This window comes from Saccopteryx leptura, chromosome 8, assembly GCF_036850995.1.
Source record: "Saccopteryx leptura isolate mSacLep1 chromosome 8, mSacLep1_pri_phased_curated, whole genome shotgun sequence".
NCBI classification, from domain to species: domain Eukaryota; kingdom Metazoa; phylum Chordata; class Mammalia; order Chiroptera; family Emballonuridae; genus Saccopteryx; species Saccopteryx leptura.
In genome coordinates, this window is record NC_089510.1 from 7037271 (window position 1) to 7054136 (window position 16866).

The 16866-nt window shown below is 45.5% G+C and overlaps 2 protein-coding genes across 4 annotated transcripts in view; one reads left to right on the forward strand and one right to left on the reverse strand.

Moving 5' to 3' along the window:
* The window catches only part of HPS3 (HPS3 biogenesis of lysosomal organelles complex 2 subunit 1), a 41897-nt gene extending 29823 nt beyond the window's left edge, over window positions 1-12074 (forward strand). The window contains exons 15-17 of the mRNA XM_066347740.1: window positions 4154-4360; window positions 5409-5499; window positions 10740-12074. Coding sequence (XP_066203837.1) covers window positions 4154-4360; window positions 5409-5499; window positions 10740-10867 — 426 coding nt within the window. The 3' untranslated portion in view covers window positions 10868-12074. The remainder of the gene's footprint in view (window positions 1-4153; window positions 4361-5408; window positions 5500-10739) is intronic.
* Window positions 1-16866, reverse strand: part of CP (ceruloplasmin) — a 64210-nt gene that overhangs the window by 1985 nt on the left and 45359 nt on the right. For 2 of the 3 annotated variants that reach the window (XM_066347735.1, XM_066347734.1), the window contains exon 19: window positions 2848-2949. In XM_066347735.1, coding sequence (XP_066203832.1) covers window positions 2849-2949 — 101 coding nt within the window. In that variant the 3' untranslated portion in view covers window position 2848. Of the gene's footprint in view, window positions 1-2847; window positions 2950-12697; window positions 12813-16866 lie in introns of those variants that run through there. The other variant, XM_066347736.1, reaches the window with a different exon arrangement.

Below are 16866 nucleotides of genomic sequence, written 5' to 3' on the forward strand. Positions count from 1 at the left end.
CATGAGTGAGTGCAAAGGTCACGTGGCCAGCCACTCCCTTCTGTGTAAGAGGCAAGAGGTCCAAGCAGCCAGCTCACCTGGCTCCCAAAAGGACTTTTTTAACAACAACAAAAAAAGTAGTATGAGCAGAGAATGTAGATCATCCTGTAAGAATATCTGGGACAGTGTTTTGAGTGGAAATGAGAACTGAGGTTTAATTTTGAATTCGGTTGGGTGGATCGGGCTGGGCTACCTGTGGATATGATTTTATTTTATGTAGTTCAGTGGTCCAATGACCAGCCAGAACCCTGGATCTGTTTTGTTTGGCCTGTCCACTGTATCGACCAAATGATAAAAATGGACATTTTTTAAATGAAGCATTCTGAGTTTCGAGTGCCTCTTGAAAAATTTGGCAGAACTGGCAACCCTGGGCCCTTGCTGCCTGAACGGACCAGTGGCTCCCCTCTGGGCGCTGTCACCCCTGCCACCGTTCTTGTCTCTGCGTCTTCCGGGTCTGCACACTGAGGGTGCAGTGTCCCTGTTCCCCCCACCCAGCTGCCCAGGCCTCTTGACATTTTTGAGTTTGCAGCCCCTGATTAAACACCTGGAACGGCTGTCAGTGTGGTTATTGCTTGTGGAAACCCACCCTGGGCGGTTGGCGGAGCAACCAAACAGAGCCGCGATTGGCCCGCCATGAGAGCTGGAACGCCCACTAGGGGGCGGGAGGGACCAGGTTGACTAGCACTACAAAAGTGGGTGGTTTTTATAAAAAGGTTCACCATCACGGTATTAAAGGATAGAAAAATGTAGTCAGCCGAGAAAGTTCCCTAAAGCATTCTCCTAATGATAATAGCTCTTTCTAGATGGTCTGTGGGTCAATTCATCTTAATCATTAAGAACAAAATGACCCTCAAGAAACAAAAAGAGCTTGACCAGGCAGTGGCACAGTGGATAGAGCATCGGACTGGGATGTGGAGGACCCAGGTTCAAGACCCCAAGGTTGCCAGCTTAAGCATGGGTGCATCTGGTTTGAGCAAGGCTTACCAGCTTGAACCCAAGGTTGCTGGCTTGAGCAAGGGGTTACTCGGTCTGCTGAAGGCCTGCGGTCAAGGCACGTATGAGAAAGCAATCAATGAACAACTAAGGTGTCGCAATGTGCAATGAAAAACTGATAATTGATGCTTCTCATCTCTCTCTCTTCCTGTCTGTCTGTCCCTATCTATCCCTCTCTCTGACTCTCACTCAGTCTCTGTAAAAAAAAAAAAACAAAAAGATTTAGCCCTGGCCGGTTGGTTTGCTCAGCTGTAGAGCATCAGCCTGGTATGTGGAAGTCCCGGGTTCAATCCCTGGCCAGGGCACACAGGAGAAGCGCCCATCTGCTTCTCCACCCCTCCCCCTCTCCTTCCTCTCTGTCTCTTTCTTCCCCTCCCACAGCCAAGGCTCCATTGGAGCAAACTTGGTCCGGGAGCTGAGGATGGCTCTGTGGCCTCTACCTCAGGTGCTAGAATGGCTGCAGCCGCAACAGAGCAACGCCCCAGATGGGCAGAGCATCACCCTCTGGTGGGCATGCTGGGTGGATCCTGGTCAGGTGCATGCAAGACTCTGTCTGCCTCCCCGCTTCTCACTTCGGAAAAATACAAAAAACAAAACAAAACAGATTTTACATGCTTCTCACCTAGAGGAGTGGAGAAGTTCAAATCCATCTCCACTTTTTCAAAATGCTGTGACCCCACCCCCACCCCACCACACAGGTTTGATGTGAGTCTCTTGTTCTCAGCCACTGTCAACAGGAACCACATTTGTGCAAAAGTTGAAATAAAAACAATATAGAAATCATCTACGTGTCAAAAAGCTGCTGTTTGAAATGGCACAGTGACTGTTAAATGCCCTGCCCTTTCCCAGAACTGTCACGGGCCCTCGCCACCCCCTCACCCGCCCCCTCCTCAGAGCCGCAGCGGCTGTGCGGGCGGAGAAGCCGGAGTGCTCCGTTCACTGCAGCGTAGGCTGCGGGCAAGGGGGCTCGACCGGAGCAGGGGTCGGCAGTGCTCATGCTGGAGGCCAGTGCTGAGAAAGTGGAGCCGTCTGCTAAGACACAGACAGCATTCAGAACTGAGAAAGTGGAGCCGTCTGCTAAGACACAGACAGCATTCAGAGTCATTTAAAGAGTAGTGGTTGCTCCTGGCTGGTTGGCTCAGCAGTAGAGCATTGGCCTGGTATCTGGATGTCCCAGGTTTGATTCCCAGACAGGGCCCACAGAAGTGACCATCTGCTTCTCCATTCCCCCCCCCTTCCTCTCCTGCAGCCATGGCTCGAATGGTTCGAGCAAAGTTGGCCCTGGGCACTGAGGAGGGCTCTATAGCCTTGCTTTTGGCACTAAAATAGCTCAGTTGCTGAGCAACGGAGCAGCAGCCCCGAGGGCAGAGCATTGCCTGGTAGGGGCCTTGCCGGGTGGATCCCGGTCGAGGCGCATGTGGGAGTCTGTCTCTACCTCCCTGCCTCCACTTAATAAAAAAAAAAAGGTAATAGTAACCTTTGGACTTTTTATTTACTAATATATGTGTTGTCTGGTGTTTCTTACTTATAAATTCTGATAATATCGATAAAACTAAGGAAAAGTTCACGGGTAACCGGTTACACTTTGTACGAAGCTTTAACTACATAGTTCGGGTTACCCATGCCTTGCTCCCGCCTACCCGGTCCGCTGTCTCCATTAATCAAAAGTTGAGTACAGAAATAATCTGTTTTCTTTTATGTCGGGAGATCATCTGAGGGGCAGAGGGTCCCCTTATGTCATGTTTGCTATCTCACTGTCAGGAAATTATTCAGACTAAGATGATTATTAAACTCACGGGAAGTAAAGGGACCGACCTTATTTTCTTAGCCATTCCTTGGTAGAAGTTTGGAATAAAACAATCACGCCGACCGTGAAGAGATAGTTCACATTCCATGTCCTCCCAAGAGCCCGAGAAGCTGTAGCAAAAAAAAGATGCAGGAAGAAGAAAGTCGGTATTTGACCATCTCACCTTTATCCAGACGAAAGGGGAAATGGAGGTTATTCTGGTGGGAGAGTCAAGAGTAGTACAGTTGACCCTTGGACGTCGTGGGGGCGAAGGGCACCCCTGGCCTGCAGAGGGGACAACTCACATATAATGTAAGTCAGCTCTCAGCACATAAGAGCCAGCTGCGAGTTAAACAACTCGGTTTGAACTGTGCGGGTCAGTTGAAAACATCGGCATGTAGAGAGAGTGGACCTGTGCACCTCAGATCTGGATGGCTAAGAGTCAAGTATATTTATAGCTAAAATGCTTAAAAGGAAAATACTGGTCACCATTCTGAATACTGAGCCCACTTTGTGAATCAGCTTGCGGCAAATGGTATCGAAACAAATCATTTGGTTCTTAACCATTGCTTTAGTTCTCGAGTGTTAAGTATTCTTTTTGGTTATGTGTGTAGTGCAGCGCATGCTTATTGTAGAAACTTTAGAAATAACAGGTTTCGAAATAATGGGAAATAGAAACAAGTGGGAACACACAGGAATTAGGAAGCGAGGGGGCTTTGTCCGCCGCTCATTGAGGGGCCCTGTCTCGGGCTCTGTGCCCTCCTAAGGCGCCCCTGTGTGTGCCCCCATGTGGATTTCCACAGCTGGGCAGCTTCTGAAGGTGGTTTACTATTGAAATTATTTTACTCATTTTATCATGTCACTAAGTAGCCTTTGAAAACAATTTTGACAGCTGTATAATATTCCTTCATACAAATGTACCATAGTTGACTCAGCCCGTTTTTGGGTAACATTTAGGTTGCTTCTAGTTTTCCAATATTGTAAAGACTCTTGGAGTGAATGTCATTGGACATCAAGCTGTACCCACACTGTTGATTCTTTCCTTAGGAGAGTCCTGAAGCAGTCCCCTTAGTTTTAAAATGCCGTCTACCCAAAGCAGAGAGAATCGTGTTATGTGAAACAGATTGTTATCCTTTAAACTAGAGGTGGTTTGAATATTATTTAATACTTCACTTAAAGTTAACACCAGATGCATATGCTATAAAATTGGCATTATTTTTGTTTTTGTTTTTTGGCAAGCGAGGTTTATAGTCTTCTTTAATAAATTGTGCTCTGTATTTTGTACTTAGATTTGTGGGTGCCTCCTTCCATAACGCTTCACTTTTCTGTTGCTAGTCTCTTCTCTGTGGCCCTTCATTTGACATCGCTTCCGCGGTTCCGTTCTTGGAACCGCTCTCCGAAGACACGGCCGCCGGCCTCAGCATCCAGGTCCTGTGTCGGACGCGCTTGAAGGAGTACGAGCAGTGCATAGACACGCTGCTGGACAGGTGCCCGGAAGCGGTCATCCCCTACGCCAGCCACGAACTCAAGGACGAGAACCGGGTATGCTCTTCAGATTGCGTGTTTCAGGCTTGATCAGTGATAACCAGACTTGGTCATCTTGCTGCCTCTTGTGCAAAATGAGGACAAATTACTCCAATCCAGCTACACAGGACTGCGCGGGTCAGAAGAGCACACATATAATATTTAACATATTGTATGGTTCTTTGTTTTGTTTTGTTTTGTTTTGTATTTTTACAAAGTCAGACCGATTCCTGCGTGCTCCTGACCGGGATCCACCCAGCATGTCCACCAGGGGGCGATGCTCTGCCCATCTGGGGTGTTGCTCTGTTGCAACCAGAGCCATTCTGGCTCCTGAGGCAGAGGCCATAGAGCTATCCTCAGCGCCCGGGCCAACTTTGCTCTAATGGAGCCTCGGCTGCGGGAGGGGAAGAGAGAGAGAGAGAAAGGAGAGAGGGAAGGGTAGAGAAGCAGGCTTCTCCTATGTGCCCTGGCCGGGAACCGAACCTGGGACTTCCACATGCCAGCTGATGCTCTACCACTGAGCCAACCAGCCAGGGCCCGTGTTGTGTGTTTTGAGTAGTATTTGAGGCTCTTACAGTGTATGGTGATGGTAGGTTATCTCCATTAAAAAATCTCTCATTTGAAGATGAGGTGGGCTCTCACCTGAAGATTTGGGAAACATAATGACGATGGGTAAATATTTTTGTGCTACATGGTCTTTAGTTTAGAAATTAGGGTTTTAGGCTTTAATCCTTCCTTTCCTTCCCTCCCTCCCTCCCTCCCTCCCTCCCTCCCTCCCTCCCTCCCTCCCTGCCACCTAAGAGATGATCTAGGGTATGTTTCTTCTTGCAAATAGCTGTGTACATATGCACCACATACATATTATTAGATTTTCAAGCTACAAATCTTTTATAATTTAAGCAGAACACTGCCAGCTCATAGAATTTCTGTTATAACAAAGTTTGTCGCCTTAACTGTAGTGAGGTATTTTTGCCCTGCACTTCCCTGCATGGACTTCTTATTCTTGTTAGAAATCTTAATGTAAAATGCACCAAACTTAACACTTACTCATTTTTTCCTAAGATAGACTTTGTGGTGGAAAAAGCTACTGCCTGAACTTTGTCAGAGAATAAAATGTGGAGGAGAGAAGTATCAACTTTACCTGTCATCCTTGAAAGGTAGCGATCATTTTTGCTTGAATATAAATTTAATTGTGTCTTAGTTTTAGTTTTCATAATTTTTTTCTCTGTTTTTTGTTTGTTTGTTTGTTTGAGAGAGGGGGTGGGGCAGACAGGAAGGGAGAAAGATAAGAAGCATCAACTTGTTGTTGTAACAGTTTAGCTGTTCAGTGATTGGTTTTTCATATATGCCTTCATTGGAGGGGGCTCCAGCCAAGCCAGCAATTTTGAGCTCAAGTCAGCGACCTTTGGGCTCAAGCCAGCGTCCATGGGGTCATGTCTGTGATCCACACTCCAGTCAGTGACGCCATGCTCAAGCCGGCGACCTCGGGGTTTTGAACCTGGGTCCTCAGAGTCCCCGGTTGACGCTCTCTCCACTGCGCCACCACCTGGTCAGGCTGCTTTCTGTGTTTTCTTCATGAGCTCCTCAGTGAGGTGAAGAGGCTCTTAGAATCGTCTGGAGAGCTTCTTCTCAACATCCCCATGTCCCCCATCATGTTTGATGATTCGTTCATTTCTTCCAGCTATGGAGCTGATGCTTTTAAGTTCATCTCTTCACATACTTAACAAGTTATCACAGCCGTGGAAACTCACAACCTCAGTAATTTAAAATTTTGATTTTTCATTAGAACAATTACATTTTTATTACAGATCTTCGTGCTTAATTTATTACTTCATGTAGGAAATTAAGAGGATTCTCATTACTAGTCCTAATTGTAAGCAAGTATTTAGGAATGATAAGGTTCTCAAGGATCTAAAAGTTGTCTTTCAACTATGCAGTATTTTATGGCATTGGTAGTTATTTGAATTTTTATAGTTCACAATCATTTGGAAATCTTGAGAGATGTATGGTTATCAAGTTGTTGACTCTTCTGTGTTAATAACATCACTAGTTATTTCTTGGCCTGAAGACAGAGGTGTGGTTATACTGATGTCAGTATGCATAATACATTAGAAATTGATAGTGTGAGAACTGGATTTCCCAGCAGAGGTCATTGAGTTATAAGATGTTAGGCAGAGCCAGTGGCCACTGGCAGGTGTTTCTCTACAGATTCCTATTCATGATGGGGAGGAGGTGACTTGAGACTAACTTTTTTCCCATCTCCTTGAGTCATTTTTGGTTTCATTCTCCAGTGAGATGGCCCACGTCTTCGTACCTCAGTCACATCGTTAGGGTACTCAAAAAGTTTTGAGAGAGAAGAAGGGCGAGAGAAAGCGAAACAAAGAAACATCAACTTGTTGTTCCACTTTGGGCACCCATCGATTGCTTCTCATACATTCCCTGACTGGGGCTTGAACCGGTGACCTTGGGGTCGAGCCAGTGATCCTGGGCTCAAACAGGCAACATCACTGCTCTGGGATGGTGCTCTAGTCACTGCACCACCAGCCAGGGCTTGTCTGTATTTTTTATTGAATTTATTGGGGTGACACTGATGAATAAAATGATATAGGTTGCAGGTGCACAGTTGTACAATATATCATCCGTATTGTATCGTGTGTTCATCACCCCAGTTCTCCTTCTGTCACCATTTATCTTCCCTCCTCTCTCTCTGAGTTGGTCTCTATTTCATTTGCTCATTTATTTTGTTTGTTAGATTCCACATATGAGTGAAACCATATGGTACTTGTCTTGCTCTGACTGGCTTAGTTCACTCAGCATAATAATAACCCCCAGGTCCATCCATACTGTAGCAGAAGGTAAGATTTCCTTCCTTTTTATGGCTGTGTAGTATTCCACTGTGTAGATGGCCCACAGCTTTTTTATCCACTCATCTACTGATGGGCACTTGGGCTGCTTCCTGATCTCGGCCATTGTAAGTAACACTACAGTGAACATAGGGGCGCATAGATTCTTTGAAATTCATGTTTCAGGATTCTTTGGATATCTTCCCAGAAGTGAAATCACTGGATCATAAGGCAGCTCCATTTTTAATTCTTGGAGGTAACTCCAGACTATCTTCCACCGTGGCTGCACCCGTCTGCATTCCCACAAGCAGTGCAGGAGGGTTCCCTTTCCTCCACATCCTCTGATTCATTCATGATGGCCATTCTGACAGGTGTAAGGTGTTCATCTCATTGTGGTTTTAATTTGCATTTCTCTGATGATTAGTAACATTAAGCATCTTTTCATATGTCTAGTGGCATCTGTATGTCCTCTTTGGAGAAGTGTCTATTCGGGTCCTTTGCCCATTTTTTATTTGTATTACTTGTGTTTTTGGTGTTGAGTTTTATAACTACTCTAAGAATTTTATATTAACCCCTTATCAGATTATTATTGGCAAATACGTTCTCTGTCCCAGTGGGTTGTCTTTTCATCTTGTTGGCAGCTCTCTTTCTTGTGCAAAAAAACTGTTTAGTTTGCTGTAGTTCCATTTGCCTTTTTTGTTTCCCTTTCTTTTGTTGCCCAAGGCGATGTCTCAGAAACAATATCGCTGTGAGAAATGTCCCAGAGCTTGCTGCCTGTTTTCTTCTCTCCATACTTTTCTGATCCACCTCCCCAGACTCCGCACGCCTCACTTACCCGTGATCATTCCTCCACATGTGCCATTTTTTGTATCTTCGAAATACGTCTGTGTCTGTGCACACACGTGGGTGCATTAGACTGCGGTACTGGGAGAGCTGGTCAGTGCTCCAGTCACCTTCCAGTCTGCACCCCCAACCAGCAGAGTGCCTCGCCTGGAAGGCGTTCTGTAACTACGGCTTCATTCCGAAGGGAGAGTCTGAGTGACTATGGGTCTCCTTTCTTTTTTTTTTTTTTTTTTTAATAAATTTTTATTAATGTTAATGGGATGACATTAATAAATCAGGGTACATATATTCAAAGAAAACATGTCTAGGTTATCTTGTCATTAAATTATGATGCATACCCCTCGCCCAGAGTCAGATTGTCCTCTGTCACCCTCTATCTAGTTCTCTGTGCCCCTCCCCCTCCCCCTAACTCTCTCCCTCCCTCCCTCCCTCCTGCATCTTCCCTCCCCCCACCCCTGGTAACCACCACACTCTTGTCCATGTCTCTTAGTCTCGTTTTTATGTTCCACCAATGTATGCAATCATGTAGTTCTTGTTTTTTTCTGATTTACTTATTTCACTCCGTATAATGTTATCAAGATCCCACCATTTTGTTGTAAATGATCTGATGTCATCATTTCTTATGGCTGAGTAGTATTCCATAGTGCATATGTGCCACATCTTCTTTATCCAGTCTTCTATTGAAGGGCTTTTTGGTTGTTTCCATGTCCTGGCCACTGTGAACAGTGCTGCAATGAACATGGGGCTACATGTGTCTTTACATATCAATGTTTCTGAGGTTTTGGAGTCTCCTTTCAAGGGACGTCCTTCTGTCAGCCGCGAGCGGGGATGGAGCCTGGAGAACTGGAACTGAGTTCCAGATCTTCTGCTTACGGAGTGAGCCGAGGCAAGGCAGTGTCTGTAACATCCTGGGACTGGCGAGAAGGCCAGGGGTAACTCGGGAGTAAAATGTTAGGATTGCAAGACCGTAGGGTTAGGAATAGAGCTCAGGGACGTAATATGTTTAGGAGCTTGGAATTCTTGTCTCGACTCAGCAGTGTTTCTCAACCTTGGCACTATTGACATTCTGGACCCAAAAGTGTGTGTGTCCTGTACATTTGAGGATGTTGAACAGCATCTCTGGCCTCTATACACATAATACCAATGGCACTGTCCCAGTTATGACAAACAGAAATGTCTCCAGACATTGTTAGATGTCCCTTGGGGGGCAACAGCATACTGGCTGAGAACCCTGGCATCATGCAGAGCCGCCGAATCTGGGGTTTCTGTTGGCTTGTTTGTTTCAAGGAAATACTCGGTACTGGTTTTCTCATCGTGAACTGTGCTTCTTATTACACATTCTCATGACCGAGTCAAGTATAAAAACGTAAAGCAGTTTAAAAAGTAATCCTTTAAAGTCCCAACCAGCCAGAAATAAGTGTTTTCAATACTTAAACAACATTTCCTAGGCATCCTGGAGGATTTAAGGAACTCTAAGGATTAAGATACTGCCCATTTTCTGGGAGTTATAGTCTGTATTAGCCCCACACTGGTTGGCAGGAGAGAACCGGGCAGTGCCAGGACTTGTTGGCTCTCTTAACTCCTGTGCACTGGCCCCAACCAGGTTCTTTTCTATGGAGGATACTACTAAGAGGCTCCCCATCTGGGCTAAGTAAACTGGTTTGGTAGGGAAGCATTGGTGATTCATGTTTTTTACATGGGTGTTACAAACGAGTTAGTTATTGTTAATGTTTCTCTGATGTTAAATGTGCGTCCTTGTGTTTAATTCTCAAAGGGCTCTGGAAGCTAGCAGATGGAACACGACATTATAGATGAGGAAGATAGGACTCAGGAAGTTAAATGATTTTCTGAAGTTAAAGAGTCTTACCTCTGCCCAAGTCTGTCTGATTCCAGAGCGAGGGATCCTTCCTGTAAATCACTACTGCTCTACTCATGAGCTTTTAGCAACAAGGGGGTGCCGCTCATTTGTGTGAAGGGCAGTTTAGGTTGCTGAATATTGGATGGGTAACATTGGGCGGACGCACGCACAGCCGAGCAGCTTTATCAAGTCGAGTTAGTAGTGGTGGACACGCTAGGGTCACTCAGGGAGTGACTCTCAAGGGTGTTTACTGGGGAACAGCCCTTCTCTTCCCAGCAGGGGGCAGCACTTAAAAGGAAGCAATCCTCTTCGAGTTATATAGTATCTTTTCAAAAGTGTTTGCTAAATTCCTTACTGTTTAAAATGTTCACTGGAGCTCATTATTTTGCAGTTTGAGGGAACAAAAGTTTGGTCATGAAAACGGCTTTGTGTTCATTAATCACATGAAAATCTCACAGAGGAACTGACTTAGGAAAATGTTATCCAACAATTAACAGTATTTGCCGTCCTAGCAAACAGTCTCGATTAATTGGTTGCAATATAGTTCCGCCATTAAAAACAGTATTGAAATGATGGTATTTTTTCTCTATAAAACAGAATTTTGTTGAAAAAAAATTGTAATAATATAGCAATGAAATAGTAAGCCCAAATTTCATGGGGCTTAACAGAAAATAAACTTCAAAAGATTCTAGAAGGAATAATAAGTAGGAAGTATTATGTGAACTTATGAGAATTTTTTTCCTTTTGTAGTTATATTATTTTGTTACCTGAATGAACTTCTAGCTGGTTGAGTGATAAGAGAATTGGATGAAATACATGTAGCTCTAACTCAGTTCCTCTTTCTTGCAAACAGAAACACTGTCCGTGGTGGCCGTGGACCTGGAACTGAGGGATTTCTTGAATGTCCTTCCGGAAGACGGCACCGTGGCGTTTTTCTTGCCCTATCTTCTTTACTGCAGTCAAAAGAAATCATTGACTTGAAGGTATCATTTGAAAATCAGCGGGCATCGACCTCCGGTCAGGACACGTACGAGAAGCGACCAATGTGTGCAGGAGGAGATGGGACAGCTAAGTGGAACAAGACGCTGGTGCTTCAGACTCCCTCCCTCCCTGTTTCTCTCTCAGAAATCAATGGAAAAGAAAGCTAGTACAATAGCATCTGAGACTGAATTTTAAAAATTTGAACGCCAGGTAAAAATAGAAAGGATTTTCATACAGAATGTGTGCGTACACCGCTGACGCTTTCTGGTTGCGGTCCTTCCTACGGTGTCGCGGCGTTCATCACCCGAACCTATTTCACTGTCCAGACTGTACAACAGTGACAAGGCCTAAGAACTTCCCCAAAGGAGGCATCTGTTTGTTTGTTTGTTTGTTTTTTAAACTAAGACAGAGAGAGAGAGTCAGCGAGAAGGATAGATAGGGACAGATAGACAGGAACGGAGAGAGATGAGAAGCTTCAATCATCAGTTTTTTGTTGTGGCACCTTAGTGGTTCGTTGATTGTTTTCTCATATGTGCATTGATCGTGGGGCTACAGCAGACCGAGTAACCCCTTGCTTGAGCCAGTGACCTTGGGTCCAAGCTGGTGAGCCTTGCTCAAACCAGATGAGCCCACACTCAAGCTGGCGACCTCGGGGTCTCGAACCTGGGTCTTCTGCATCCCAGTCCGACGCTCTATCTACTGCGCCACCACCTGGTCGGGCAGAAGGCATCTGTTTTTAAAGGAAGAGACTGGGTCTTATTTCAAGAAACATCTATTTACTGCTGCTGTTGGAGACATGACCATTATCTTTTTCATCCCAGGAACACAAAGAACCATTTTGCAAGTTGCGTGTGAAAGAATGTCACAGCACATGGTCCATAATTTGATTTTCTTGAGTTTTCCAGTTGTTGTTGTTTTTCTATTGGGCCACTTTTTGAAACAGCTTTCTTTGAGTAAGAGGTTCATGTTTTCCCACAGTGAAAGACTGCAAACTTTATTTTTTGTTAACGTTTAAAACACATGCTGTGTTTCTCTCTGAATCAAGTGGAGTAGAAGTTGACCAAGTGAACTCTCTTCTTCCTCTGGGGCTGTGGATGTGATCTGGTGAATGCATGCTTTTCCGCCAAAGCCTTGTTTCTTTATTTGTGGATGTGTATTCTTGCTCTTGTAGCTCGAGTATATGTGAAAATAAAGGAATAGATCATTGCATTCACAACTATGTCTTCTTTCTTAATCCCCGTATTAAACAGTGTTGAGTCCCAGTTCGGCTCACTGACAGTGTGTTTGGACTTTCGGTGAGGCTGGGAAGAGGCTGCTCACCTGGCACCTGGCACGACTCTATCGGGAAACGTTTTCCCCGATGAAAACGTTGGGATTTAGTCTGTGGAATTGTTTCTTAACTCTGCATTTCTCCAGTTCGTGCCCTTTCGACTGTTTTTTTTCCAGGGTTCCTACCAGATTTGGAATCTTTTTATTTTTATTTTGTTATTTATTAATTCACTATATATTATTTTAAATTTTACTTTCTGTACCACTCTGTCCACTGGTTCATTTGGAATGGTGTCAGCAGCCCATCAGAGCGATGGAGGGGAACCCAATGATTGGAAACATTTCAATGAATCTTAGTAGCAATCCTCTGAGGACCCACCCGGGACAACGTCTGGTCATAGACTTTTTTTAAAAATAGTTTTGTAAGCCCCAATGATGGTGATATGAATGGCCTATGTCTATCAACATATTACCTAGTATATTAGAGTCAACATGGGTAATAGTCTGCTGATCTTTGCATGTGAAACAGTTTAACACAGTTTCCCCACAAATGCACCAAAGTGTGTTTTCATTCTTTTTTTTAATGCATATAGCCATTCCAATGTAAATGTTCTGTTTAATTGGGTTTTTTTTTTTCACTTATCACCAATTTATTTCTTTCGGCCAGACGTGGTCTCTATAGAAAAAGAAATTTTGAAACCATTATTAAAAATAGTATTATATATCATATGATTTAAAAAATTAGTGCATGATGCTCGAAACGCATTCTAATTTTTCAAAATATTTTATTGATTCATTTATATTTTTCTGCTTGTTGTATGTTTAGAAACACATCTTTCATTTCAGTACTGCTTTGTTTAAAAGAAAACTACTCCCCACCACCACCACCGATCCTTATTAATTATAGAGGGAAAAACAGTAACATGACACTGCAGAAACCTGGCAGACAAATGCTCGAAGTTAACATGACCAGGCAGGGAACAACACATCAACATCATGCGCCTCTTGACACGTGTACTGAGAAAAGCAGTATCATGTCTGTGTGTGTCTTGCCAAAAAACGCACCGTCTGACTCTAATCACGAGGAAACATTAGACAAGTCCACACCGCAGTACATTCTACAGGGCAGGTGCCCGGTATTCTTTAAAAATGCCCAAGTTGTGGAAGGCCAAGGCCAAGGGAACTAATCAGACTAAGGAGACCGAGAGGCCATGCCAGCCGGACTCGGAGCGTGAGCAGAGTTTTTTCTATGAGGAACACGATTAGAACGGTTGGAATTTGAAAGGGTCTGTAGTGTTGGATGATTTTTTAACTTCCTGATTTTGACAGCTGTATTTTCTTTATGTACAAGAACGTCCTTGTTTTTAGGAAACACGAGCATATTTACAATGTATTTTTTTTTTTTTGTATTTTTCTGAAGCTGGAAACGGGGAGAGACAGTCAGACAGACTCTGCATGTGCCCAACCGGGATCCACCTGGCACGCCCACCAGGGGCGACGCTCTGTCCACCAGGGGGCGATGCTCTGCCCCTCCGGAGCGTCGCTGTGCCGCGACCAGAGCCACTCTATCGCCTGAGGCAGAGGCCAAGGAGCCATCCCCAGCGCCCGGGCCATCTTTGCTCCAATGGAGCCTTGGCTGCGGGAGGGGAAGAGAGAGACAGAGAGGAAGGAGGGGGTGGGGTGGAGAAGCAAATGGGCGCCTCTCCTATGTGCCCTGGCCAGGAATCGAACCTGGGTCCCCCGCACGCCAGGCCGACGCTCTACCGCTGAGCCAACCAGCCAGGGCTTACAATGTATTTTTACTACACACACATATATGTATAAGGTGTATGTGGAAAGAGGGAGATGGGGGGAGATGAAAAAAAGCCAGTGTCACTTGTGCAAAATGCAGTGCCCAGGGGAGCTGCAGGAAGGGCATGTGGGATTCTCGAGTACTGTTCTGTAAGTCTGACCTGATGTCCAAAGGAAGTGTGTAAAATTCCCTTTCATTGAATGAATAGGTGGTTAGATACACTGCTCACAAAAATGAGGGGATTGGGGAACGGGCAGATACTCCAGTACTTTCAGCCTTTTGTAGGGTGCATTTTCACCAATGAAATCAAAGTTGGCTTTGCATCTCATTTGCATCATCGAACCACTTTCTTTGACTTGTTTGTTTTTCTGATGTTTAATAATAATAATAAATCAAATGCTTTTTTTTATCACTTCATAGTCATTTTGAAATATCCGCTAATTTATGTGAGCAGTCTATTTACCAAGTGGAACACGGCACTGGGTTTGGTCTTTACTGGAAGAAAGAATACCTCGTCCCTGCCTGTAAGGAACGTAGAGCTAAGCAAGCTTTCTGTTCTGTGCTTCAAAAGGTTGTGAGTGTCATAAGAATATCGGAGTCTAAGCCCTGGCCGGTTGGCTCAGCGGTAGAGCGTCGGCCTGGCGTGCGGGGGACCCGGGTTCAATTCCTGGCCAGGGCACATAGGAGAGGCGCCCATTTGCTTCTCCACCCCCCCTCCTTCCTCTCTGTCTCTTTTCCCCTCCCGCAGCCAAGGCTCCATTGGAGCAAAGATGGCCCGGGTGCTGGGGATGGCTCCCTGGCCTCTGCCCCAGGCGCTAGAGTGGCTCTGGTCCCAACAGAGCAACGCCCCGGAGGGGCAGAGCATCCCCCCCTGGTGGGCGTGCCGGGTGGATCCCGGTCGGGCGCATGCGGGAGTCTGTCTGACTGTCTCTCCCCGTTTCCAGCTTTGGAAAAATACAAAAAAAAAAAAAAAAAGAATATCGGAGTCTAAATAAACAGCTTTTTAAAAAGTTGTCATAGGAGGTCTTTCTTACGCTTCCTCTGGTTGGAGAAATGAAGCGTTTTACTAAGGATGACGGCTTTGTTTTCGTTTGGTTGGTAGAGGAAACTGTGTGTCTCCCGGTGCATAATATTTCAAAAAATCCCTCCAACCTCAAGTGCTCGCCTGTCTATGTCACAGTAGGAAGGAACTATTCTCGGATTCAGGATTGATGTGGACTTGTGTGAGGCCTTATCAAATTTATCTGCAGATAATTCAGACTGATAGCTGCCACTCCCCGTTTTTCTGTATATAAACTCTTTTTTTTTATTCACGACTGCTGCTTTCAGCCCTACCACAACGTACCTGTTTTTCTTTGTAAATGCCAAATTTCTCTTGAACCTTTTTTTCCAATATTTTTTTTTTTCTTTTTCCTTGCCATTTTCTATTTGTTCCACAATTTTCTCTATGGCTTTTTAAAACAATCTCCCCTTTCTGAAAACCCAGCACGCAGCCACCCCCTGGTCCGGGCTCCTGGGGCGAAGGAGCCTCAGCGTCTGGGAGGACCAGCCTGGGGCAGTGCCCCCAGGGGTTGTCAAACTTTTTATAAAAACCGCCCACTTTTGCAGTGCTGGTCAACCTGGTCCCTACCGTGCAACCAAACAGCGCCGCGATTGGCCCATCATGAAAGCTGTACCGCCCACTAGTGGGCGGTAGGGACCAGGTAGACCAGCACTGCAAAAGTGGGCCGTTTTTATAAAAAGTTGGACGACCCCTGCGAGTGCACGCTGCCTACTTGCGTGCCCGAACTCCCTCCCTCTCTGTCCTCCCGCCCTTAAGTTCTTTTTCTGAGCGGGACCACCCCTTGGAGGGGCATTAAATGTGTGTGCTCATGATGTTCTGTGCAGACTGAGGCTTTCTTTCTCAAGTTTGACCCTTCACCTGGCTCAGCGGTTCCTGGCGTGAAACCCGGGTTAACTTTGCCTGTTTTGAGTCCTTGGGTGTTTCGGGTTGGTGCTCCAGTCCCTGTCCTTGTGATAAAGGCTTTTTGATAGAAGTAGTTTTTCACGGGACAAGGAGTTGATCTAAGACCCGAGAGAAATGAAAACTTTTCATCTGCACTCATGGTTGATCTATCAGTGACTTCTCTATTTTCTTCTATTTAAATGTTTCCTTTGTGTCTGTTTTTAGAAAGAAACACAAGGAATTGTTGACTCTACATTAATTGCCCCGTGTTGGATTTGCCACCACCGAGGCCGATTGCAACAATTCTGGGCTCTGGGGAGAGCGGGGAAAGAGCCACGCCCGCCAGCCTGCAACCACAGAGCAGGAGTTTCACTGCACACGATACATTATGTCAGTGTTGATCCACAGAAGGATAAACACTGCCTTTCCTGTGTTTTGATTCTGGTGTGTGTGTGTGTCTGTCTGTCTGCCTGCCTGTGAGGGAGGGAGTGTTGCTGGGGTGGGGGGAGCAGGGAATTTGTTCTATTTTTTCCTGGATCTGTGCTATGATCTGAATGTTGATGTCACTCCTGCATCCCCTCCCCGCACCCCCTAATTTTTATATGTTGAAAACCCTTGGCACTAGCTGACTGGCTCAGTGGTAGAACGTCAGCCAGCATGTGGGTGTTCTGGGTTTGTTCCTGGTCAGGGCACACAGGAGAAGCACCCATCGGCTTTTCCACCCTTCCCCTTCCCCCCTCTCTCTTTCTCTCTCTCTCTTTCTCCCGTCCCACAGCCATGGCTTGATTGGCTTGAGTGAGTTGGCTGCTGGCACCGAGGATGGCTCCCTGGCCTGGCCTCAGGCACTAAAAATAACTCAGTTGCTGACCAAAGGAGCAGCGCCCCAGATGGGCAGAGCATCGCCCCCTGGTGACCTTGCCGGGTGGATCTCGGTCAAGGTGCATGTGGGAGTCTGTATTTCTGCCTCCCCTCCTCTCACTTATATTAAAAAAA